This window comes from Choloepus didactylus, chromosome 8 (genome assembly GCF_015220235.1).
Source record: "Choloepus didactylus isolate mChoDid1 chromosome 8, mChoDid1.pri, whole genome shotgun sequence".
Lineage (NCBI taxonomy): Eukaryota > Metazoa > Chordata > Mammalia > Pilosa > Megalonychidae > Choloepus > Choloepus didactylus.
The window spans coordinates 20,123,350-20,150,904 of record NC_051314.1 but is presented as its reverse complement, the minus strand read 5'-3'; the positions used below and the strand labels follow the sequence as shown (position 1 = coordinate 20,150,904).

The following is a 27,555-nucleotide window of genomic DNA, read 5'->3' as shown; positions in this document are numbered from 1 at the left end:
TGTCCCCTTGAAAGCAAAGGTGACAAAGGCAGCAGAGATGTTTTAAGCCTCAGGCATTGAACAAGGATGAGGATTCTGCAGCGCTAGTGAAAGAGGAAAGTAACCTGCCCTGTTCTTGCTCATGCAGAAAGTCCCAGCTTGGTGAAGCTGTGTGGGCACCCCACCTCAGACCCCTCTGCCATTCTGGAACTTCAGCCACACCAAACTATTTCTCAGTTCCTCCAACATGCCATGATATTTCATGCCTTCATATCTATTGGTCCTTCAAGCCTAAGCTCAACTACCACTTCTTCTAGAAGCTTTTCAGGTCTACCCACCTTGAGTGGTCAGCTTGTTAGTCTAACTAAGCACCTGTCTTTCATCTGTGTCTCAACATGTCATTAGCAATCATCGGCATTAATAACCAGTGGAAGCAGAAGCAATAGCGTCTACAGTTTGTGCAATAGCGTCTACAGTTTGCACACTCACTAGAGTGCAAGCCCCACAAGAGAAGTGACCTTCCTAGTCTGTTCTGTTCTAACCCCAGTGCCAGGGTAGACACTCAGTGTGTATTTGTGGAATGAAGAATGTTCCAGGCATTGTGCTAGGTGCTTTCCAAATACTACCACATTTAATCTTCTTGGGACCTTATAAGGGGGAAGGGAGGATGGTATGATCCCCAGCTCAGAGAATAAGAAAGGAAGAGAGGTGAAGTCCACTCCCCAGGGTCAAATAAAAGATGGGGAAGGAGTGGTTAGCATTTGAAAGCAGGTCTGACTGACCCGGGGACAGCACTGTCACCGACAACACAGCATGCCACCTGGCACACAGTAGATGCTCACTAGATATTTTCTTGAATGAATATGTAGTATCTCTATTTCCATCAGAAAAAAAGAATTGAGATGGTTACATGGAGTTACTTGGTGTGTACTGAAGGCGGCAGAGTGTGGGAATGGCAGTGGCAGGGGTTTGGGGCTGCCAAAAAAACCCAACACTGAATGTTGTGAAGAGGCCAAAGGACTCTGCTGAGCTCCTACTATGACCCTGCAAGGAAGAAGCTGTTATTAGGCCCTTTATTAAATGAAGAAATGGAGGATTGGTGAGACTAAGGGAGCTTCCCAGAGCCACATATGTGATAAGCATGGCAGAGCCTGGATTTGAATGCAGGTCTGTGTGGCGTCTCACACGCCCCACTGCATTTCACTTGACATTTCTGAAATCAAGATTGAAAGCTGCACAGCTACAAGCTCAATCTTTAGAAGAAATAGGTGAAGGGGTGGAAGAGATAGTTTAGTGAAGCTCTGCAGCTATGTCTGTGCATATAACTGATTTCATTATTTTCCAACTGATCTGTTTGTTTTTGCCATAATATTAGCTGGTTGCTAAGCAACTGCTCAGAGAACTATGAAGCTGAACTTTTTTTGGTAACCAAGGAGGCCCCCTAAAAAGGGTGATATGAGTAAGTGCTTGGGGATCCAAGCGGAAAGCTGCCAATCAGCCCCCTCCCGCTTCAACCCTGCCTGTTGGGCCTTGAGTCACGGGTTTCTGTAGAAACGAGGCTTCCTCAGATCTTGCTGCCATCCAAATATATCAGTGTCAGGGGCAGAGGGAGGCCTTCTCTCCACCACAGCCTGCTCATTCTATGGGAGGGGCCAGACCCTCTCGAAACCCCAGGACACGAGGCAGCATGATAGGAACATTCACAATGATAATCATCGTAACAGCAGCTCCTCTGTGTTGAGTGCTTACTGAGTACCAGGCCCTCCGCTACGAACTTTCCCTGCACCATCTCATTTGGTCTCTGTGACTTCCCCAAAGCTGGGCATTATCACTAAGAATTCATGCTGAGGCCTAGAAAAACTATGTTAACTCTTTGCCTCTGAACAGAAAGGTTGAGGCACCTGCCATAAAGAAACACACACACACACCCTCGTGTGGTCAGTGAGAGGAAGGTCAGAGAAGTATGACATCACTGGGAATCCAGGTGACATTTCAACCTGGGTGCAGGACTGGCACCTGCCCCTCAGTGCTGTGGGCCCACCTTAATGTGCGTGTCTGAGGAACCTCAGCTCCCCGCTTTCCAGAAGCAAGGGCCTTGGACTTGCTGTTGCCTCTGCCTGGACCTGTCTTCAGCCACTTCTTCACAAGTCAGGTCCTCCTTTCCATTGGGCTCAGCTCAGCTGTCACCTTCTCAGAGAGGCCCTCCCTGGCCACCCTATCAAGCTAAGGTCACTCTTTAATCCCACTGGTCTATCTTATTATCTCCATAGCTCTCGATCATTATGTGAAATGAAATTGGTTATTTATTTGTAAGCCCTATGAGTGCAGAAACTTTTGTCTGGACTGTTTACTGCTGGGTTCCCCGAAGTTAGGTTCTCGATAAATATTCACCAAATGGACAGATGGTGGCTGCTGGATGGTGCCATCGGAGCAAGGAGGGCCCTGCCCGAGGCCTGCGGCCCCTCATCCCGCAAGCTACCAAGGTTTCCGAGGCTACAGGAATCAGGGGCCAAAAGCCCCGTCTGGCCACACGGGGGCACCGTGCCTCCAGACAACGGGATTCCAAGACCCCAGCTGGAGCTGGAGCGGGAGCCGGAGGGAAGCTCCCTTTCTGGAGGCCTCGGGCGTTGGAGCAGGGGTTTCCGTGCTCTCTACCACAGCCCGGCGCTCACTGCTCACCACTCACTGGGCTGACTTCTCCCAGCCTCCACGAGCCAGGGTTATGCCGCCCAGGATTTGCTCACCTGCTGCCTGGTAGAGGCTCCCCCCTTCTCACCGGGGAGAGCTTAATGCTATGAACCCCTAAGATGTCCCTAGAAGGAAACATGAGTCAGGAGTGGGACAGACAGGCTGCATTCCCCAGAGACCGGGAGAAACGGGCAGGTGGAGTACAAAAGGTTCAAAGGCTCTTCTGGATGCTCTTTTAAGAAAGAGACAGACAGACAGACACATGCAGGGAGGGCAAGAGAACAAGAGCAAGAAATTAGATCCTGCCCTTTCTGGGACAGTGAGAGAGAGCAGAACAGCCAGACAACTGTAGAAGGGTGGCCTGCTGGCATGGAGTCTGACAGAGAAGTTCAAGTTCAAGACCAAGTGAAAGTCATGTGGCCTCAGGCAGGATACTCTGCTTCTCTGAGCCTCACTGTTCTCCACTGTACAGTGGGGATAACCATGCCTGCTTTTTGTGCTTGATGTGTGGATCAAATGGGACACCATGTGCAAAACCACCTCCCCTGGTACCTGGATCCAGGTCGGCCCACAATCAGTACTGGAGATAATTCAGGCTGACAAGTGACAGTGGATAATGGACCTTAAAAAAATGTTGTGTGTACACTGAACTTCTTGTGACTTTAGTTTTCTTGTGTGTAAAATGGGGACCTTTGGGCTTCATGAATTCTACAGGTCCTTCCAGTTCAGAGCATCACTCTGTAATAAATGCCACTCACCACACAGTCATTAAAAAATTTCAAGAGCTGAGTACTTTCTTCAGCAGTTGGAGGCTGCCCTCTAAGTGGGGAGAGGGCGAAAGGGTCCTCAGAGATTTATAGGGCCTGCTGCTATGGTGATTAAGGCCCTGGCTCCACCCTTCACTTGCTTAAGGTCTCCTTCCTGCAGTTTCCATTTGTAAATATAACAGTACCTGTGGCAGGGCCTGCAGTGGGGAGCAAAAGAATTCCTATTTGTCAAGCACTCAGAACAGTGCTTGGCACACAGGAAGCACCTTGGTAAATGTTAACCATAATTATCATTTAGATTTGTTTTAAAGAATAGACAGTGATCTTTGCAGAATGGTAAATGAAGGCTGTCTGATCCAAAATTGGAAGAAGGATGATACATTTGCACAAGAGCTGCAGAAAGAACACTACATTGTAAGACGAGAGAGATGTTACCTAGCCTAAGCTCTACCACTAATATTTCATAATTCAAACCTGGGTTGTATCAGGAAAATGAAGGCATCGGATGGCCCAATGCCCCTTCCAAATCTGGCCGTCAGAACTTCACCTCCGGGTGGACCTGGCAAATCCTTTCACCTCTCTGGGCCTCAGGTGCCCCATCTGTAAAAGGCAAGTGTTGGACCAGGCAATGGTCTGGAGGTGCATTCCAGGTCGGGAACTCCCTGAGCGTCCTTACCTGAGGTACTCATAGAGCCCGTACATGGGCAGGAAGTCGATGTCAGACAGAAACATGTAGGGGGTGCTGATGTGTTTCATGGCCACGTTGCGCAGCAGGTTCACGGGGTAGAACTGGCCCTCCTTGTACACGATGTGGTAGCCCACGTTGTGGCGGCTCATGAGCACCTCGGAGCCCTGGGCGTAGCGGAGGAACTGCTGGGCCTCGGCGTCGGACAGGTAGAGGGCCAGGCTGATGGGCCCCTCCCAGTGCTTGCAGATGGCCTCCAGCATCTGGAGCCTGGAAGAGACAGGGGCAGGTGAGCCATGGGCACCAGGACCCAGCACGCATCACTCCCGGCCTCTGGATGCAGGGATGCTGGTCCACCAGCTTTCAATCCAAATCCCTGCTTGGAACACGACTCACTCTGTGGCTGGGGCAAATCATTAGACCTCAGTTCCTTTACCTATGAAAAGGGCATGAAAACACTTCCTTGGCTTCCCACTGAATCAGTGATATCCAATGAGTTTTGTCCCAGTTTAAGCCCAATGGGGAGGGGGAATTATATTAAATGCTCTAGAGCCCCTTCCAGCTCAAAGTTTCTATGCATCTCCTTCTCACTCAGTTAGAATAGCACCACTGATCTCCTAAAGCAGTGACCAGCCACAGAGCATTTAGACAAACTGAGGCCAACAAATTACAAGGAGCATCAAAACCAGCGGTAGTAACTACAATTACTGACTCATTACCATGCGCCAGGCACTTTCCAGAATTCTCACAACCACCCTGTGAGTTAAGCTGCTGTTATGCCCATTTTACAGATGAATGCACTGAGATTCTAGATGTTTGGTCAGCTTTTATCCTTTGACTTAGATCTGACGTGTAGGCAGGTACCCTGATGGGGCCTTGGGAACTGCAAGAAGAAAATCATACGGAACGTTTGGCAGAGGAAATGGAAAAATATGTGAAAGGTGGGGACCAAAGGGTACCTGGGGTGATGATGTCTTCATTTTTCAGAACCTATATTGTCCCAGGGCCCCTGCCAATTATGCAAAGCTACCTCGGAGGCACTGAGCCAAGGACAGTGGGAGAGGAACAGAGCCCAGTGAAAAATAAAAGGTGCTTCAAACAGAGGGGTTTCTGCAAAAATGTTTGAAGAGAATTCTATAAAGACTTTTTTCTTTTTCCTAAAGGCATTAGAAGTGCCTGGTACATAAAATCTATGGCTAAGAAACAGCAAAAGCCTATTTCAATTTTTTTTCCTACCCAGCAAGTGGTACATAATCAGCAGTCTCCTGGTCAGAATGCTCACTTTATTCAGACAATTACTAGGTAATAGATTCCATGCATTTCCCTGCTTCTAAACAAAAGAAAATGAGCACACCTATCTTGCTTCAGTGGCATTCACCACGACTCTCAGGAGTTTCTTCTCAGTAATCCTGGGAATTGGTACTGCCTGGATTTGTTGTCATTTAGTATGGAGGATTAAGATATTCACCAGGATAAAATGCCCTCCATTTTCCATCCTTTAAAATGGTTGCTCATCAAGTTGACCAGAACCACTTTTTAAAAAGGCACAACTGTTCTCTGTGACACCTAATCTCACTGAACTTTGTGTTTGGCCTCCCTTGTAGAACCCTGATCTCTCCTGGGCTCTGACAATCTGTGAGTTTTCTTTTTCCCTAAAGGCACTAGAATGGGGGAAACTCTGCATTTGAAGGGACAGTGGCTGTACAGATACCTTGAGATTTGCATACTGAAGGCAAGAATAATTTCTAATGCGGAAATAAGAGCTGCTAGAGGGAGTGGGATACAGGCAGGAATATTTGGGCATGAAAGGGTGCCATCATCTTCTGCAATGGATCCTCCCACTGACTTGGTTATTGACTAGTTTTCCTAGCAGGGAGCAAGCCCCCCGGCCCCAGCCCTTCTTCTAAGCTCTGCTAAGGGCTTAAGGTGGGAACAGAGACAAAATAATTAAGGGCTTTGTGATGGACTTTATAGGAAATGGGACCACATGTTATGCACAGAACCTCAGAAAGAGGCAACTAATGATTACCCAACCCACTTCTGCTTCAATGTCATCCAACTCCAATCTCTCCATCCTTTTCTCTCTTAGAATCAAGCTCTATGCCAGGACCTGGTCAACAAGTGACAAGCAAGTTTATAATAATGGTTATAGTATATAAAAGAGAATGATAGAATAAACCTCTGCCATTTCTCTGCTGTTTACAATGTGCCAGTCATATCTTGGCTACTATCACATTTATCTTGGGAGTCATCATAGTAACTCCATAAAGCTGAGATTTTCATCACTGTTTTACAGTGAGGTGAGGTGACTTCCTTCAGATCACACAGCTACTACATGTTGGAGCTGGATTCACCCCCAGGTCTGGTAGTTAGGCTGAGAAAAAGAACCCAAAATATCTTCCTATTATTGCTTTTTTTCCCCAAACAAGAATGAGTCCTTTCCTTGGGGTGAATTTCTCTCTTTTCCTTCCTCCTCCCCAAACCCGCCTGGGGTCTCCCTTAAGATCTATGGTTCTCTTAACCCTTCTCAGGGTTGCTCCCCCCCATACCAATTCCCTAGGGTTTGCCCCTATGCAGCTCTTGTTGACGCAAGAAAGATGTGCCAAATCATTTTTAGTCTTAGATAGGAAGATAGAGTACCTGGCACAGCAAGGGCTGGGGTCAATGGAGAGTGTTTCAAGAGATTAAATTTAATTCTAAAATCACCCAATTGTTTAGACTGATTACACCATTTGTACAATCAAAGAACTCAGCCTCTGAGATGGGCATGCATTACTCAAGAGCACATGAGTTGTCAGTGGAAGAGCTAAGACTAGAACACAGAACTCCTGACTCTGCCCCATGTTTTCCTCCACTTCCCCTGTGCAGCCCACCATTGCTTCATACTGGAAGTGGAGGGCAAAGGTTCAGAAATGGCAGGTCTAGAAATAGGCAGGGAGTCTCACTGTGTTCGTTTCCTGTTGCTGCTATAACAAATGACCACAAACTTAGATGCTTAAAACAACACAGAACTTCAAACTTAGACTCACTGGGCCAATGTCAAGGTATAGGAAGAGGGCCAGTGGGCCTGAACCTCTTCCCAAAGCAGAAATCCCCTTATTGGCAGTCCAGAAAGGTGGCCGCTGAGCCTCTGCTTGGAGGGGGATCTCATTCCCTAGGAGGTGGCCCATTCCAGTCTGGTACACCATAGAGAGGCAGGCTGTGTGGCAGAGTGGTGCCACTCTGGGCTGGGTTTGAACACTGAGCTATGCCAGCATCCTTGGGCAAACGATGACAGATCTTTGAGCTTCAGTTTCCACTTTGGTACATAACAGAAATGTCTACAAATTTTTCCTTTCCCTCTATCCGCTCCCTTTGGTAACAGTCTCCCACATATCCTGGGCCACCCAATTACCTGCTTTGGATGATGGGATATTAGCAAACATGATATAAGAGTTGTAAAAAGTGCTTGTGCAGTGGGGCTTGATGCTTTGCTGGTCTTGGAAACTTGTGATTGCCATCAGGTGAACACTTGCTGAATGAAGAGACGAATGCCCCAGGGGTCTCCCTTGCCCCAGCCAAGAGCCAGACCACCTACAGAAGAGCTGCCGAGCTGACTGCAGACACATGGAAGAGCCCAGCCACGGCCAGCAGAACTGCCCAGCTGAGCCCAGACCAAGCTGCCAACCCACAGAATCACGAGCTAAGTATCATTCAGCTACTAAGTTTTGGGATCGTTTGTTAAGCAGCAATAGATAACTGATACAATATTTAACTGAATTTGAGTATTCCATGAGATAAATTACATAGAGCTAGATATGGAACAGGGATCCAGTGTATGATAACTGTAATTTCCTTCTTTGGTTCTATTTCTGTCTTTCAAACATGCATTCATTCAACAAATATTTATTGTCTACAATGTGCCAGGTACTGTGCTAGGCCCAGAGTAAAGAAGAAAGACACGTTTCCTGCACACCTGGAGTCTGCATTCTAGCTGGGGAGACAAGACGACAAACAAACAAAACTAAGACAAATTCAGATGGTGCTAAGGGTTTAAAGAGGCAACAGAACAGAGTAGTAGGATAAAGAGTAACTGTGAGGGTTGGTGAGGGAAGGCCATTCTGAGGAGGTGAAATTTGAGATCTGGATAAGAAGGCAGTGGTCTTGTGAAAATCGGGGGTGGGTGGTAGGTGGGAGAGCTTTCCAGGAAGAGGGAACAGCCCTTGGGGTAGAAATGAGCATGGCACGTTCAAGGAGCAGAAAGAAGACCAGAGTGGATGGAGCCTGGGCAAGTGAGGGGCAGAACAAGGGAGGATGAGGTTGGGGAGGTGGGCAGGTGCCTGGACATATGGGGCCTTGAAGACCATGGGAGGAGGACGGATGCTGCCCTAAATGCAATGAGGAGCTGCAGAGGGTTTTAATGAGTGACCCCGGTGGTTATTTTTAAAAGATCACTCCGGATGTTACATGGAGAAAGAGTTCCCTCTGCACTCTCTAGAATACTGTGTTACTATCTTAAGCATACTTAAAATCACTTGGAAGGTTTATTAAAACACAAGATTCCTAGTCCCCAACTAGAAATTTTGATTCAGGAGGTATGGGTGGGACCTGAGAATCTGTATTTCAGCAAGCTCCCAGGTGACACTGCTGCATTCTGTGGAGCACACTTTGAGGAGCACTGCTCGAGAGATGACCCTGTTAGCTCATCCCATTTGTCTTCTTTCCTCCACTCCCAGAAAACAAAGAGAAGACCCAGGATTCCCTGATTCAGCCACACGATTCTCTGGAATCTGTCAAACGAAAACGAAAGCACAAGCCTCTCCCTGACCAGAGGTCAGCAGGCTCTGTGCCCTCCCTCCTGATCAGCTCCCTCTTTCCTTTCAACCACTCTGCTAGGATGAGGGCGAAATATCTTGAGCAGCTAGCTGGGGGAGAACCAGGCCTGCCAGCTCCTCAGCTGTGCCAGGCAGCGTTCACTCTTTCTGAATGGAATTCTAGAGGGAGAACGGCACGGAAACCCACAGGCCAGTTCCCCTAATTCGTTGTGGCATTCACGTAGGGCCGGCTTTTGACTCAAAGGTTTACAAACACACCCAAAATGTTCCTTAAATTAAAAATCAATCCAACAGGCACCAGTCAGCGTGTTGCATCATAATTGGATGTGTGGGACGGAGTGGAAGTGGGTGGGGGAATTTCCACCGCCTTCATCAGCTTGTGTTACCACTTTATAATTTCTGACTACGTCCCGCTGAGCGTCTGTTGCTATGACTTGGAATTCCTTGGGCTCCCTGAGGTACTGTCTGATGGCAATACTTGTCACGATGCATTAGGGGGTGTCCCATGTCTGTCACATTCAGGGATGTGTGTCCTTTGAAGGGGAGGGCTCTGTGGCCTGTTTTCTGCAGATGTCAGTGGAGCGGGACTTTCAGAGTCATGAGCAACCCAGGCCAGGAGGATGCCACCTGCTGACAAAGGAAGGAGGGGCTGTTCGGCCTGTGTTCTTCCGTCTACAAGAAGTGTGTAGAGAAGGAGGAGTTTGGGTTATTTTAAGTTTAAAAAAACCAATTTTTTTTTTGAATTCAAAATTCCAGAGAGCAAACTCTATACCCTACATTATGCTACGGGATCATTAAGAGAAGGGAAACTTTTGTCGCATGGCTACTAATTACTGGGTACTCTGCATCCTCCTTTCTTATATAACCCAGATAACAATCTGTGAACTTGACTGCATTACTGCCACTTCACGGATAAGTAAAGTGAGGTTCAGAGAGGCTCAGTAACTGGTCCAAAATTCACACAGCTAGTAAGTGGTACGACTGGAATTTGAACCCAAGTGGTGTTTTTTTTTTTCTGACATCACTTTACCTCTCCTAAATACCGATCATGTGCAGGCTCCGCAGTCAGGGTGCCCACATCTAGCAAATATCCCCTGAATACCAAATATGTGCCAAGGGCTTTCACAGAATCTCACATTTAATCCTATGAGGCATAGTACCCTAGCAGGTAAGTATTTTCAGCCCTTTTCTTTTTTCTTTTTTTTAAATAATTCAATTTTATTGAGCTACATTCACATACCATGCAGTCATACAAGGCGTACAATCAATTGTTCACAGAACCACCATATAGTTGTGTGTCCATCACCAAAATTAATTTTTGAACATTTTCATTACCACACACACAAAAGTAATAAGAATAAAAATTAAAGTGAAAAAGAACACTGGGTGCTTCCCCCCACCCCCACCCCCATTTTTCTACTCGTCCATCCATACACTGGACAAAAGGGAGTCTGATCCACATGGCTTTCCCAATCACTACAATCGTCTTCAAGATTCAAGGGCTCTGGGTTGTAGTTTGATAGTTTCAGGTATTTACTGCAAGCTATTACAATTCATTAGACCCTAAAAAGGGTTATCTATATTGTGCGTAAGAGTGCCCACCAGAGTGACCTCTCGGCTCCTTTTGGAATCTCTCAGCCACTGAATCTTATTTCATTTCATTTCACATCCCCCTTTTGGTCAAGAAGATGTTCTCCATCCCATGATGCTGGGTCCAGATCCCACCCTGGAAGTCATATTCCATGCTGCCAGGGGTATTTACACCCCTGGGTGTCAGATCCCACATAGCGGGGAGAGCAGTGATTTCATTTGCCAAAGTGGCTTAGCTAGAGAGAGAATAGCCCTTTTTTATAGAAAGAGAAAACAGATACCCAAAGATGTTAAGTGACCTGCCCAAGATCACAGCTGAGGAGTGAGGGGCTGTTGGGATTTGAACCCAAAGCTCCTTGTGATTAAGCTAGTGTTTTTTTTTTTTTTTAAATTAAATTCAGTTTCATTGAGATATATTCACATATCATACAATCATCCATGGTGCACAATCAACTGTTCACAGTATCATCATATAGTTGTGCATTCATCACCTCAATCTATTTTTGAACATTTTCCTTACACCAGAAAGAATCAGAATAAGAATAAAAAATAAAAGTAAAAAAGAACATCAAAGTCACCACCCCATCCCACCCTATTTTTCATTTAGGTTTTGTCCCCATTTTTCTACTCATCATCCATATACTGGATAAAGGGAGTGCAAGGTTTTCACAATCACACTGTCACCCCTTGTAAGCTACACTGTTATACAATTGTCTTCAAGAGTCCAGACTACTGGGTTGGAGTTTGATAGTTTCAGGTATTTACTTCTTTAAGCTAGTGTTTTTTAAATCCAGATCAACAAATATTGAGATTTTGGTCAGTAGTAACAGTATTCACCAAGGGAATCTTTGAATAAATGCCATGGCTAAGTACTGACATGTATTATTGTCTCATTTAATCTTTACAACAGCCTTGGGGGGTAGCTACTATAATTATCACCCCAGATTACAGAAGAGGAAGCTGAGGCTTAGAAAAGTTGACTTGCCTAAGAACCAAACTCAAGATGTGTGGCACAAAAGAACCTCGATTGTCTGACTCACTCCGGAGACTAGTTTTATTAACATGTTAAGGCATATTTTATTCTGAATATAAATTATGTCACTTTTCTTTGTCTCTTTTCTCTATTCCTGTCTTTCTTTTTCTCCTGTGTTTGGAGATGGCCACTGGCTACTAATCCTGAGTGAGAGTGTAGTTCCCTGGTAAACTAAATCCATTATAGGAGGCCTGCATGTGATAGAGAAGAACCAGTGATGTTTTGAGAAATGGAAACCTGGGTTTATTTTGAACTCATTCTACTCACCACCTGTGCAGAGTACACTACCTGAGCTTCAGGTGCCTCACCTGAGGGACATGAGGTGAAATTCTGCTGCCTGGAGAAGAGAAGACCGATCTAGACCATCACTCAGAATTAATGTCAAGGATTAGATTTAATTTTCACTTTTTAAAAGCCATGGAAGAGAGGGAGAAACAAACGTGCAGTGACTTACTGACGGGGCTGCATGGTGGGAGAGAGCTTGGGCATTCAAACCAGAAGCTGGGTGAGAAGCCAGGGGACACAGGAAGGCAGAGGTGACTTTGGGACACTGGTCAGGTGCCTTATGGAGCCCCATCGGGAGACTGACAGGTTTGAGCTGGAAGGGCTGGCTACTTGTCCTGGTTCCCCAGAGGTCCTTGCAACCCAGCCCCTGCCTACTCGGCCAAGCTCATCTGCTCTTCTCTCTCTCACTCCTGCACCCAACTCTGCTTGTTTCCATGGGCCTGGTGCCCTCTTGTCCCGTGAACATGTTGCACACTCTACCTTGAAGAACCTTCCTTCTTTCTCCAGGTGCCTCCCACTCTCAGTCTACTCAACCTCCAACTCAACACAGCTGTCACTTCCCCAGGACACCATCCCTGCCTCTTCTCTGTCTCTCCCTGGTAGGGGTGGGAACTCCTCCTCTGGCCTCCCACCGCAGGGGAGCCTCTCTTGCTGGGCTCTCATCATGCTTGATAGTAAGAACCTGTTTGCCTGCCTGTGGCAAGCAGGATTCTAAGGTTCCTGCCCATGGTGTACCCACCCTGTGTAATCAATTCCCTCCCCGAGTGTGGGCAGGACCTGGGACTATGGCAGGATATTATTTCTGTGATTACATTACGCTACATTAGACTGCCGTAGCTCACTGGAGAGATTCTTCCTCTGGCTTTGATGATATAAGCTGCTGGGATGGGAGAAGGACACGTGGCTGGGACCCAGGAGCTGAGAAAGATCCCAGCCAATGGCCAGCACGGAAACGGGGACCTCATCCCTAGAAGTGAATTCTACCCGCAACCTAAATGAGCTTAGGAGTGGACCCTGAATCTCAGCCTGGAGACCCTGAGCAGAAGGCACCTCCGCTAACATGTATCTGGACTCTTGATCCACAGAAATTATAAGATAATAAATGTGTATTCTTTAAGGCTGTTAAATTTGTGATAATTTTTTATACAGTGACTAAAAAAAAAAACAAAAAAACAAAAAACTTAATAGATACCTGAGCCCTGACTAGATTACATATTCTTTGAAAGTGGGAATAGGTCTTTATATAAATAATCCCAGTCCTACAAGAGCCTGATACACAATACTAATAGATGCTTAAAGAAGTATGTTGACTGATGATATGAATTTTTGAAATTAGAAAACTGAAGGTACGAGCAGGTGCTAGAATCTATGTTTTCCCTTCCATTTTTGTCTTCACCTTTTAGCTCTTCTGGTCACAGAAGCTTCAAAGGCCTGTCTGGTAGAGCCTGTAAATCTCCAAGAGCTCACTAGCCAGGGAACCCACTGTACAGTGAGTACAATCATTTGCTTACACGCGGGGCACCCATGGAGCAAGGGATCTGCTCCTGTAAGCCACACTCAATAAGCAGTTGGTTTCTGGATGCAAGGTTCTACTCCTTCCTTGGAACTCCCAGCTACTTGAGGTGAATCTTTCATGTTCGAGGGCTTGTTCTTTCATTTGTTTGCTCATTCTTCAATCATTTATGACTAAAAATAACTGACATTTATTGAGCACTTATTACTTGCCACGTACTGTTCTTAGAACTTTATAGGCATGAACTCATTTAATCCTTAGAACAATCCCACTGAACCCCATCTGTAGGATGACAGGCATCTCTGAGGTGGCTCAAAAGACGCAATGAGCCAATCAAACTTCCTTCCTAACTGTGGGAGTTGAGGGGACTGACATAAAGGAAATGCACTCGGGCAGCCCCTGTGGGTCGTGTACAAACTGACGAGGAAGCTGGTCAGCAGAAGTAGGTGTGGGGTCATAGAACAGGCAGGTGTAGGAAAGCTGCCTCGCCCTGAGTGAGAGACCTTGGGGCTTCCAATTCTTTCGCCTCCTGGCAGCCAGAGAGAGGTTTTTTATACATGTTTATGAATTAGATCATATAACTTTTTGTAAATGTCTTCAATAACTTCTCATCCTGCTTAAATAAAACCCAAGTATCTTACGAGCTTCTAATATTCTATATAATATTATCTCATGCCACTTTCCTCCTGACCCTGTTGCAATGCTTCAGCCATATTGGTCTATATCAGGCTTCTGAATATGCAAGTCCTGCTCACCCCAGGGCCTTTGCACTTGTTATTTCATCTGTCTGGAAAACTCCTCTCTCAGCAACTTGCATGTCTGATTCCTCATCTCATCCTCCAGGTCTATGCAGAAATGTCCACTCCTCCAAGAGCTTCCCCTGACCACACAACACCATCTCAGGAAGGTCCCCCACTTTACATTGTTATTATCTATCTCAGTTCCTCCAAAGCACTGCCACCATTGTAATCATTTTATTTAACTGTTTATTGTCATTTATGCCACTAGTGCTATATTCCCAAACCTGGCCATTCACTGGAAACTTAAAACAATGCCAGTGCCTCCTCCCGAATGCCTCTTTGTTGCTCAGATGTGGCCCTCTCTCTCTAGCTATGCCAACTTGGCAGGTGAAATCACTGCCCTCCCCACTACGTGGGATCTGACACCCAGGGGAGTGAATCCCCCTGGCAATGTGGAATATGACTCCCGGGGAGGTATCTAGACCCAGCATTGTGGGATGGAGAACATCTTCTTGACCAAAAGGGGGATGTGAAAGGAAATGAAATGGGCTTCAGTGGCACAGAGATTCCACAAGGAGCTGAGAGGTCACTCTGGTGGGCACTTGTGTGCACAATATAGATAACCCATTTTAGGTTCTAATTAATTGGAATAGCTAGCAGTAAATACCTGAAACTATCAACCTACAACCCAGAACCCATGAATGTTGAAGACAATTGTATAAAAATGTAGCTTATCAGGGGTGACAATGTGATTGGGAAAGCCATAAGGACCTCTACTCCCCTTTGTCTCATTTATGGATGGATGAGTAGAAAAATGGGGGAAGGAAAAAAAAAAAGGGCACCCAGTGTTCTTTTTTACTTTAATTGTTCTTTTCACTTTAATTTTTATTCTTATTGTTTTTGTGTGTGTGGTAATGAGAATGTCAAAAATTAATTTTGGTGATGAATGCACTACTATATAACGGTATGGAAAACAATTGAATGTATGCTTTGTTTTGTATGACTGCATTGTATGTGAATATATCTCAATAAATATGAATAATTAAGGAAAAAAAAGACCTTATGAATGGCCAAAAAAAAAAAAAAAAAAAAAACAATGCCAGGGGCTCCACCTCACAAAGATTCTTTCTTAACTGGTCTGGGATGGAGTCTGGAAACAAATTTGTTTTATAGACTTCCCAGGTGACTGAATGTGCAGCCAAGGTTAAGAACTACTGAATTAGATTGTGAGGTACCTAAGGGTGGGGATCACATTGCTTGGTAAATGCTTGATACATGTATAAAGAAAAGAAAGAAGAGCTGCTTTCCAGTGTCAGCTGTGGTTTCAGTCTATGTGTCTCCCTACAGTGTAACCCCTTTTCCCTAAGCTAATTGGAATAGGGCTCTCTCTCAGATGCAGTCCATCCCCCAGCTCGTGGGGATGGGGCAGTGGTGTGGTGGTGGTGAGGCCAGAACTCTTGGTTTTCATTGTTGGGGAGAGCACAAGATATGGCCCTACCTTATCAGGTTTCAATATTCTAAGTCTGTGAACCAATTCTTCCTTCTCCATTCAACCTGGCAAAGAGCAGCAGTGGAGTGGACTGTATGGGGGGGGTGGGGCCATTGGCCATACCTGTCCATGGAGAGCTGAGCGACCAGCGTGACGTCTGTGTTGTCTGCAGCAGGCTCATACTCATAGTGCAAGAAGTAGAGATGGGTACGATGGACGGTGAAACGTTCTCGCCGGAACTCATAACACAGGTCATCCTCATCCAGCTCCGAGAGCTGCTTCTGGAGCTGAAAGGTAGGGAAGATGGCTTGAGAACACGAGGAAAATCCGGAGGGGGCCCAGGAGCCTGCCTGCTTTGCTGCATCCTCCCTGAAGTTTATTACCAACTGGGTCAAAGGAGAGGATCACCGTTTTTATTCTACCCTGCAATTTATTCTAAGTTCAAAAAGGGGATGATGAAAGTTAAAGTGCATTAGTATCGGAGAAATGAGCCTCCTCGTAGCTGAGAATGATGGTGGTGATCACAGCGTAAGTGACCACAAACTCCATAAAAGCAAACCAAAGGTGTTTTCCTAGACACTGAGCACAATTTCAAAAAAGACTTTCAAAGATGAGCATAACCAAACTGAATGAAACACTACCTGTGTGTGACTTGATGCTTTTCTCTCCCTAGAGTTACACATTTCAATTTTCATACCAGGTTTTGGAAGGAAAAACAGAATGAACACATAAATAAAAACAAACAAAAATAACACCATCAACAGATAGGGTAAACAAAACATGGTATATACATACAATGGAATATTATTTGGCCATAAAAAGGAGTGAGGTTTTGATGCATGCTATTACACAGATGAACCCTGAAAACAAGTGAAATAAGCCAGGCGCAAAAGGGCAAATATTCTATGAAATAACCAGAATAGGCAAATTCATAGGGACAGAGAGTAGATTAGAGGTTGCTGAGGGCTGGTCAGGGTTGGGGAGAATGGTGACTCATTGCTTAATGAGTGCAGAGTTTCTGTTTGGGATGATGAAAAAGTTTTAGAAATAGATATTGGTGATGGTAGCACAACACTGAATGTAATTAATACCACTGAATTGTATATTTAAAAATGATGAAAACAGCAAATTTTATGTTGAATATATTTTACAATTAAAAAAAAAAGTTTTTCTTTTTATTTCATCTGTTTAATGTCTTGGCATCCTACTTTTTTCTCTTATTTCTTTTTCTCCCCTTAACTCTCTGAAAGTCTTATTGCATTAATCTGCTTGCAGAAGTCCTTTTTAACCAGCTCTACTCCTCTCCTTCCCACCCCAACCAGTAACAGGATCAGGCTAATCTGCTAACAGGGAACTAGGGGCTTAGGATTTGAGAGCTGGGCCCTAAGCAGATATGCAATATACATGTCTCATGCAAACCCCATGGTTACCTGATCAGGTGGGTATGATTATCCTGTTTTATAGATGGAGACACTGAGATCCAAAAATGAAAAGCTGTCAGAAAACTAACCTAAAATTACAGAAATTAGATCAGTGGATGTCGGGTAAGGAGTGAATGGATTGAGAAGAGGCCCGAGAGAAGATTTTGGGGTTGTTCTAGTTTGCTAATGCTGCCGGAATGCTAAACACCAGAAATGGATCAGCTTTTATAAAGGGGGTTTATTTGGTTACACAGTTACAGTCTTAAGGCCATAAAGTGTCCAAGGTAACGCATCAACAATTGGGTACCTTCACTGGAGGATGGTCAATGGCATCCGGAAAACCTCTGTTATCTGGGAAGGCACGTGGCCGGCGTCTCCTCCAAGTTCTGGTTTCAAAATGGCTTTCTCCCAGGATGTTTCTCTCTAGGCTTCAGCTCCTCAAAAATGTCACTCTTAGTTGCTCTTGGGGCATTTGTCCTCTCTTAGCTTCTCTGGAGCAAGAGTCTGCTTTCAACGGCCATCTTCAAACTGTCTCTCATCAGCAGCTACTCTCTCAGCTTCTGTGCATTCTTCAAAGTGTCCTTCTTGGCTGTGGCTCCTCTTCACAATGTCTCCCACAGCTGCACTGAGTTCCTTCTGTTTGCCAGCTCATTTATATGGCTCCAGTGATTTAATTTAGACCCACCCTGAATAGGTGGGGTAACACCTCCATGGAAACTATCCAATCAGAGACATCACCCACAGTTGGGTGGGGCACATCTCCATGGAAACACTCAAAGAATTACAATCTAATTAACACTGATAGGTCTGCCCAGACAAGATTACATCAAAGATAATGGCATTTGGGGGGACTTAATACATTCAAACTGGCACAGGGGTGTTGGAAATGTTCTATACCACGACTGGGAAGCGGTTCCACAAGGGTGCATACCGTTGTGAAGATTCAACAACCTGTACTCCTAGAATGGGTGGACTAATTGTATGGAAATTACATTTCAATAAAATTGATTTTTTTTAAAATGATAACTTGGCTAGTAACAGGCTAGAGTCACAAACTATTCAGAATATAAGAGCACATTTAAAAATATATGAACTTGCTTCTGTATAGCCTTGTATCTTAAAAAAAAAATAAATCAGACAAGGACCATTGCTTTGATAGATTAAGCTACATCATTTTTTCTCAAGACGTGTGCTTTGGTAAATGACTGCATCAGTTGCTCCAACTCTTCACTCGTCCTGGTACCCTTACCTTTGTCACGTGACTTTGCAGGTCCACTTACCAAAGAGATGGAGTCTCTTTCCCCAGCCCTCGGACCTGGGCTGGATTGTGACTTGCACAGCTAACAGAATGCAGGGAAGCAACACCGTCCCAATCCTGGGGCTGGCCTCAAGAAGAAGTGTGTGTTTCTGGCACTCCTACCACTGTCATGAGAGAATGACAGGGCTAGCCTGCTGGGGGATGAGAGACACTCCGGTTGCCCCAGCCGACAGCCAGATGACCCCTGGTGGCATGAGTGAGCCCAGACCAGATCAGTAGAGCTGCCTCAACAAACACTGCCACTGAGGTTTTATTTGAGCAACAGATAACTGGGTAGAAGCATCAATGGCATTTTATGTGGACACTTTTTCATTAAGGGACCCACATATTGCAGGACAGTTAGCCTTCTGGGCCCTTGCCCACTAAATGCCAGTGGTGTTCTCCAGTTTTTGTGTTGACCCTGTACACCCACACATTTCTAAATGCCCCTTGGGGCATCAGTGGAGATCCAGTGTGCTATGAGACATTCTGTCTTTAACATTTTTAACTGTTGGAAAGGATGCAATCGGGGATATTCTTTAGGTTTTTCAAATCAAATTTGATATCCTTGCTTCTTTGAAAATACCCACTTTGTCAATAGTTTCAAGAGTAGAAGACCAGTAAAAATAACTGGAATTTTCATTCCATCTCACATCCTATGAGCCAAAGGACCCCTCTGACCTGCTGCCAATCTTGTGGGGATTGGAACTATGTACCCCAGAAAAACATGTTCTTAAACTTAATCCATTCCTGTGGCTGTGAACTCTTGCAAATAGGACCTTTTGATGAGGTTACTTCAGTTAAGGTATGGCCCTGCTGAATCAATATGGGTCTTAATCCTATTACTGAAGGCTTTAGAGGGAAGGTCACAGAGAGAAAGCCAGAGGAAGTTGCCAGAAGCTCAAAGTCAACAGAACCAGGAAGAGAAAAGAGAAGTCAGAAGCTGCCATGTGCATTTCCATGTGACTGAAAAGCCAAGGACCAAGGATCACCAACAGTTAGCCCCAGAATGCCAGTCTTCTAGAAGAAAGCATCGCCTTGATGACATCTTGATTTTGGACTTCTCCTAGCCTCAAAACTATGAGCCAATAAATTCCCATTGTTGAAGCCAACCCATTGCATGGTAGTTGTTTTGCCAGCCAGGAAACTAAAGCAGTCCTGGACCTGCTTTCTCTGACCCATCACTCCTACATACTCTGTACTCTCACAATGATCTGTCTGTTACCCAAGCCTACCTCTCCCCCCATACCTCTGTGACTCTTACCATGTTCTTCCCTCTCTGCAATGCCCTTCCTCACCTCACCCCACTCTTCTCCACCTGGAGACCTTCCATTCACCTTTCAAGATTCAGCTTAGATGGTGCCTCATCTGTGAGAGCTTGGCTAACCCTGCCAGGCAGAACCAGTCCATTTCTTCTCTGTGCTCCAGTTGCATTCCATTTGTAACTCTATTAAACACTTGCCAAAATGAACTGAAATTATTTAAGGGCAACTTTCCTGGTGAGCCTGTGACACTTTACCAGTGCCCCTAGTTTAATGCCTAGTGCCCCAAAGCTGCTCAATTTTCATATGTCACATGCATGAAAAGTATTTGTGGCACATGAGAAGACTGTGATCATTATGAAGTTAAGGCCCATCCTTCCAATTTTTCCTTTGTATCCTTTATTTACATGCACAGAGGTGATCAATAAACGTTTCTGAAGCCTGTTATTTGTTCTAATGTTTGCATTTCAAGGATCTGTGACTACTGCAAAGGTTTTGGAGAGCAAAGATGCACAAGCCAGCTCTGTGCAAGCTGCGTGGTTCCCTAGCCTTCCCAGGGACACTCTGGACACAGGGGAGCAGAGGGCTCCTGAGAAGCGAGTCACAGAACAAAAGATGGATTTCTCCTGAGATAAAATGCATTTGCTAAATTGCTTCTCTGGGCAGCCAGCTGAGGCACTAGGAGATCTGAGCTAGGGAAAATGGCCCTTAAAGAGGTTTGCATTTATTTCGTGGCATCCTTCAGGACAGTGGCCTAGAATGACCTTTGAGCTGGTCGTGCCTGAGGATTCGGAGGGGTTGGAAGTGTGCCCCCGTGCTCTGGCCTGAGGGATTTCTGTTCACAGTTGGGCAAAACCACAGAGTGAGAATTATGGGGACAACTGGATACCGAGACCTGATCTCTGTGACACTAATTTTCTGTGTGACTTTGGGCAAGTCATTTCTCTCAATTGTCAGACAAGGAATTTGGCCTTCACAAAGCAGTTCTCAAGAGTCTATCCCTCACTGGATCGCTTTCCCATTTAGGACTCACAACAATTCCATGAGAAGGAACCGGTTCCAGTCCTGCTTTATAGGTGAAGGCGTTCATCACCTGAAAGGTTAAGCCACTTGTTCCAAGTCCCCACAATTAGTGAACAGAGCAGCTGAGATTCAAGCCCAGGTGTATTTCCTCCAAGATCTTGCGCATGACCAGGTCACTATAACAACCTGTTAATCAATCTTTGGGGTTCTTTCTAGCTCCAATGATAGATGATTCTGTGAGGGTATAGGACTGAGCGCACGTGTTCCCCACTGTGGCAGAGACCTCCTGTGCTCACTGATGTTCATCTTTCCCTCTCCTCCTGGGCTCACAGCTGTCAGGTTGTGTTTCCAACCTCCTCCCAGGTAAGGACATCTGGTCTGTGGAACTGCAGCAGGCTCTGGCTGGGGCCACTTTCAAGCAGGCCCACACACAGTCCTCGCTCTCTTGTCCTGGCTGATGACAGAGTAAGAGAATCCAATAGAGGAGCCCAGGGCTGCATGAAAGGCAGAGACACAGGGTGGAAGGGGTCTGGGTCCCTGACCTGGAGAACAGCTTCCTGCCAATCAGGAACATCGGTTTGGACTTGACTGCATGAGTAATAAACTTCCAGCATGTTGGGCCGTTTTACAGCTGCTAGTGTTACCTTAACTTACTCATCCACTTCCGCTTTTTTAGCCAGTAAGTGATGAGGACCTACTACAATGGGCCAAATGGGGATCTCTGAGGTCTTTTTGTGACACCCCTCCTTCTGGTGCCTTGGCACAATGGGGGATACATCTGCCGGATAAAATAACACTGAAGAATAGTACTTTTTGATTTCAACCTTCAATTTTTAGCGGCCTCCATATCCATTATTTCATTTATTCCTCCCAACATCTGTATGCTCTTACTACCTTCAGATGACAGGTGAGGAAACAAGGGCACCAGGGATTTGTTCAGAGAAACTGGGACTCTAACCTCCATATCCAGAAACCCAATCCAGTGCTCTTCTCTGGGGTTTCCATGAAGCAGTAACATTTTTATTAAAACAGCAGATTATTATTAAACCAGGCAGACAGGTTAGGAAAGATGACTAGCTCGCTGGTTGCCTGCTGCGTGTATTAATCAACAAAGTCCCTGGAATCCAAAGTACTTTTTATTAAGGAAACCAAACCATGGGCCACTTTTATTCTTTAGTGGGAGGGGTAGAGGCAGGGGTTCAGGTCAGTTGAGCGAAGATTCAGAGAGGGTCTGGTCTGATCTAGGCTCTGAGGACAGGGAAGAAAAAGGCTTGGGCTCCTGCCAGCCCAGGTTATCAGTATCAATTAATATATACCACACAATTAATAGACCCTTACTTTACACCCTGTGCTAGGAATAGGGAATGAGCCCTAGTTCCTATATTTAAAGAGTTCATATAGTCGGGGGAGAGGGGAGAGTAGGGAGGGGGACAAAGGCAAATCAGCAATTACAACACAGTGTAATCATAATACAACAAAACTTAATGTGGGGAGTGGTAGTGTATGTGTCAACTTGGCTAGGCTTTAGTACCCAGTTATTCAATCAAACAGTAATCTAGGCATTGCTGTGAAGATATTTTGTAGATGTGGTTAACATCTACAGTCAGTTGACTTTAAGTAGAATTTCCTTGATAATGTGGGTGGGCCCCATACAAATAACTTGAGAAAGGCCTTAAGAGCAAAACTGAAGTTTCCCTGAGGAAAAAAGAAGAGATTCTGCCTCAAGACGGAGAGTTCTGGCCTTGGAACTGCTGACTGACCCTCCTGAATTTGGGCTTGCCAACTCCCAGAATTGCATGAGAAAATTCCTTGAATAAATCTCTTTACATATATTCTACTGGTTCTGTTTCTCTGGAGAACCATGGGGGCATGTGCCACACAGCATTCCAAGCTCCTGACCTGTCTCACCTTAGTCCTTGTACATCTATCAGGTGGGAATAATTATCTCTATTTTATGGATGAGAAAACTGAGGGGCAGGGAGTTAAAGAAAGTTGCCTGCAACTCCACAGCTAGTGCTTCTAGGATTTTACGAGGCGATTTTGCTCCAGAGCTGCCTCCTTATGTTCTCTGCTGCACAAGGAAAGGGGATTCCTTAGCAAGGAAGAATTGGCCCACAGGGGAGAGGGGAGGGAGCTGTGGCAAAGGCACAGGAGAGTAGAGGGCTTGGTAAATTTGGGTCGAATATGATGGGAGTCTAGGAGTAAAAGAGGGATGCATATTAGCTAAGGCTGGGTGAGCAGAAAGGCTCCAGCCCACAGGGGAACGCCTGTGCCCAGCCTTTTGTCCACTGAGTATCTTGATCCCTGGGTTTACAGTAGCGACTTACTTTTAACTCTTCCTGCCATTAACTCCCCTGGCCTCCCAGGCAAACGCTGTGATCCCTGAGGCTTCCAGAAGGAAGGTCACTGGAGGCTGGCCCTGGAGAGCCTGTCTTAGGGCCCTGGGCCCTGTCCCTGCTGGGCTCTGCCGCCTGCCAGGCAGCTAAAGAGGTGGTGACATGCGGCCCGCACGTGTGAGCATTAATGAATTCTGGTTTTCCTCTGGGATTCTCTGGGATACAGCTGTTTCCACAGAGCCATCTGCTCCTTGGCACTGCCTAGCAGAGTGGCACCATGATGTGCTTGTAGAATCTGTATATACGTGTCTGATTTTTAACTTCTAATTGAGCCATGGTGATGCTGTTGTCTTTTCCTCTTAGTGGGCAGTCCACTGTCCTCGTAGCAGAGGGACTTGAACTTGAGAGTCCTCTTCATTTCAGAAGCTGGTCCAGGATGAGCTTCTGGCCAGGACTTGTAACAATAACTTCCTATGAGTAGAGCACAGAACACTTCTCACACCTTAACGGCTCCCATCCTCCCAACAGCCTGGGATGGGTTTACTTATGGACTATTTCATAGGTGAGAAAACAGAAGCCTATAGAAGGGAAGAGTTATGCCCATTCCCGGGCCCAGTTTTCTGATTCCAAGTATGGAATCAGAGTATGGAATCTCAGAATCAAGTATAGAATCTTTCTGGCACACTCCAAATACTTTAAGGAAAGGACTTGTTATAGTTCTTTCATTCAGTGAAATTCATCGAGCAAGCACTAGGTGCCAAGCAGTCGTCTAGGTACGAGGATATACTGATGAATCAAACAGACAAAAATCTCTTCAGTCACAGAGTTTACATTCTAGTGGGAGGAGACACAACAACAAATAAGTCAAGTATATAGGATATAGGATATCAGTTGGTGCAAGTGTTATGAAGAAAAATGAAGGAATCCTGAAGACAGGGAGTGCTGGGGTAGGGGGTAGGTGTTGCAGTGTTAGGAAGAGGAGTGTTGTAAATGTTTGGAGAAAGGTCAACTGGGCCTGAGGGACCCCATACCAGCTCCAGCTGGGCCATCGACCTGCCCTAAGACTTCAGTTCTTAGAGCCTCCACTTCTTCCCCTATAAAGTGTAGATAAATAACTACTTTGTGGTTTAAGTGAAAAAGTAAGAAAGATTATACCACTGAAACAACTAGAAGAATCGCTGAATGACTTATAGTAGGTATTACACTAATTCTAACTGTGTAGCTACATCCACTTGGGAAGCATGGCCCCGGTGACGTCGCTCTAGAGTAAGTTGGACCTGGTTTCAAATCTGGGCTTTGTCATTTAAGGAGTTGTGTCGCTTTAAGCAAATAACTCATCTCTTTGGAGCTTTGGTTTCCTTGTTTGTGAGCTGTGACACATCATGCTCACCTCTCACAATTGTGAATTTTAAAGTTGTGTTTCCCTTTCTCTTTTTTTTGCAGGAAATCTCCAATTCTCACAAACTGGAAGAAAGCAGGGAGAGGCCTTGGAACAGCACAAAGAGCTGTCCTAGTACAGGAGAGACCAGAGTGTCTACCACCCATCCCAGGGATGCTACCAGGGTTCAGCTCCTATGGCACTGCCCAGCCATGCGGGCTGCCTGGAGGGCTGCCTTGAAGGAATCTGGGGCTGGGGCTGAGGCTGGGCCCAGGTGGAGAATGTGGTCCTCAATTAGTGATGTCCACTGTGGGTATGGGGTAAGGACGTTGTAAATCTGCAGACACTGGCTGTTGACTTAGAATTCCATATACATGTTAAAAACCCATTGTTATCCAGCCATTTGTGTGTGTGTGTGTGTGTGTGTGTATGTGTGTGTGTGCCCGCGCACATTTTTTGGATGTTTGCAGTGTTTCCTAACTTAACTCCTAACATGATAATGGATAACTCTTTTGCCATTGGTCATTTTGACTTAAAATACCACTGGTCTTCCATTTTTTTGGCTGCCAGGGGAAGGACGAACTGGGAGGTAAGTCCAGAAGGGGTTGTTCTGAAGCTGATGAACTGAAACTGACAGCTGCCAGGAGGGAAACTGCAGAATAAGCAGTGCATAGTCTGAGACCCTGTCCTGCCAGGATAAACACAGCACCTTCCGCCCTCTGGCCAATGCCCGCCCCCTCAATGCAAACTTAGTCATCAAAAATTGTAAAGTGAGTTTAATATATTCTGGTTACTAAAGGAAGGGCATGTACTTTAGCACAATTCACATCCAAATTGGCTAAAACATATATATTTTAATATCCATTAAAGGTTCTGCCTTTAAAAAAATGAGCTTCTCTTATTTTGAAAGTTCCCTTCAGGTGGAACAAAGCAGTCTTGATAACAAAAGCATCACTCCACAATACAATGACTAGGCAAGGGTTGCAAGTTTCTGAACAGCACAATGTATGGGAATATTCTATACTACTGGACAGGTTTGTCAAGTACAAGAGGGGCTGTCCTTATTTCTCTTTGCTCCAGAGGACAGGACTCAGATTAATGGGTTCCTTATGAAGGGAAGATTTCATCTCAACAGGAGAATGGTGTAGAATCTGGAGCTTTCCAGCAGTAGAGTCATGGGGTTGTGAGCTCCCTTTCTTTGGGAGGATTCTACCAGATGTGAGCCTGTGAGGGACGCCGCAGGAGGATTTTGGCAAGGATAAGGGGGTGGAAAAATTCAATGATTATCCAACTGTGTTCTGTAGAGTCCCAAGGTTTCTTGGATATGCCTGAGGGGCTGGGTTGCTGAAGAAAGGGAAAGACAAGCTAATATTTAGAATTCTGGCCTCTATCCCTGCTTCGATCTAATTATATTAACTAATGCCTATGCAACTTATTATGCATTACATAAATTAACTTACTGGTTCCAGGAAGAAATGCTCAGACAAGCTATACAACAGGACATCTCCAAGGAAAAGACAGTGGGCCATGTCCCATCAGCTACTGTCATTCTATATTACTGTTCTGAGCCCATTCCCTTCCAAACCAAATTGTCTTCTCACAGAGCAAGCATCCGGAGGCTCTGAAATGCAGGCCTGTTCCTCACATCTCAGCTCCTCACTAAAAAGTTGAATTCCCTGACCTTTTCTTCTTTAATGGCAGAAAGGCCAACCCAATGGCCTCGCCTTAACACCCTGAGTATCCTAATTGGTGGGAAATCTACCTGGGATGGTTTAATCCAGAGCAAATGTGCCAGCTTCTCACATGCTTTACAGAGAGATTTCTAAGTGACTCTGCAGGTTCCTTTCTCTGCCTGGCCTTCTTAGCAAAATTGTTAATAAAACCTGAAACCCATTCTTGGAAGGAGGAATTATTATTAGATGGGTCAGGCATAATGCAAGAATTAATTTGTGCAGCCCTTTACAGTTCTCACATTGCCTTCATTTGAATGTGCACGCCTAGCCCTGAATGAGCCATGCTCGTGTTCACCTTTGGCCTTCTTTGCTCCTTCTGCTCCCTCCTCAGGAATGCTCAGTTCACCTGCCATACCTTCATGCTCCTACTTAGTCACTGTTACAGTTTGCTAATGCTGCTGTTTTGCAAAATACCAGAAATGGACTGGCTTTTATAAAGGGGACTTATTTGGTTACAAAGCTACAGTCTAAAGGCCATGAAAATGTTCAAATTAAGGCATCAACACAAGTTTACTTTCACCAAAGGAAGGCCCATGGCGTCAGGAAAATGCCTGTTAGCTGGGAAGGTATGTGACTGGCGTTTGCTGATCCCAGGTTATGTTCCAGCTCCTCTCTCAGTTCCTGCGCATTCTTCAAAATGTTGCTCTTGGTCCATTTTGTCCTCTTTAAGCTTCTCCGGAGCAAACTCTGGGCTAGCGTAAGTCTGCTTTCAATGGCCGTCTTCAAAATGTCTCTCTCAGTTGCTATCCAAAATGTCACTCACAGCTGCTCTGAGTTCCTTCTTGTCTGTCAGCTCCTTTATATGGCTCATAGTAATTTAATCCACACCCACCCAACACCTCCATGGAAATTATTCAATCAAAAGTTTTGACCAGTTGATTGAGTCACATCTCCATGGAAGCAATCAATAGGCTCCAACCTCATCAATAGTAATATGTCTGCCCCCACAAGATTGCATCAAAGAATATGGCATTTTGGGGGACATAAGACATCCAAACCGGCATAGTCTCCCTTCCAATATCACCTCCTTCGGGAAGTCTTTCATGATGCACCTTTTCTCCCCGAGTCTGAGTGAAATGCCCTTCTTTGTGTGCACTCAAAGCACCACTGCAGTCCCAGCACTGATCACACTGGATAGCAACCACCTGCTCATCTGCATCCCCCCCAGTAGCCAAGCATTGGGAGACCCGGGTTCAGATCTTCAGAACTCCCTGCTAATCACTAGCCCTGTGGCTGGCAATTGCTTGAATAAATATTTGCTGAGTGAATGAATAAATCTTGGGAGTTAGTGCCACTGGAGCCTGCTCCCACCTGGGATCTTCAGTCCAACGAAGAGGTTCCTGACCTTCTTCCTTTCAGACTCACCACCATCTGTGCACTTGTCACAGCTCTAATGACCATTTCCTAAGAATGGGAGCATCTGGCCTTGGGCTGGATTCAAGACATTAGCTTTTCCCTCTGGTTATGTTTGCAGATAATACTTGACACGCTGCGGAGGACCAGGTGGTGGAACTCCCTACAG

The 27,555-nt window shown here is 45.5% G+C and overlaps 1 protein-coding gene across 4 annotated transcripts in view; it reads right to left on the bottom strand.

Moving 5' to 3' along the window:
* Positions 1-27,555, bottom strand: part of LARGE1 (LARGE xylosyl- and glucuronyltransferase 1) — a 605,088-nt gene that overhangs the window by 25,575 nt on the left and 551,958 nt on the right. For all 4 annotated transcript variants that reach the window (XM_037848432.1, XM_037848435.1, XM_037848433.1 and 1 more), the window contains 2 exons: positions 15,707-15,870; positions 4,111-4,389 (listed from right to left, as the gene is read on the bottom strand). In XM_037848432.1, coding sequence (XP_037704360.1) covers positions 4,111-4,389; positions 15,707-15,870 — 443 coding nt within the window. The remainder of the gene's footprint in view (positions 1-4,110; positions 4,390-15,706; positions 15,871-27,555) is intronic.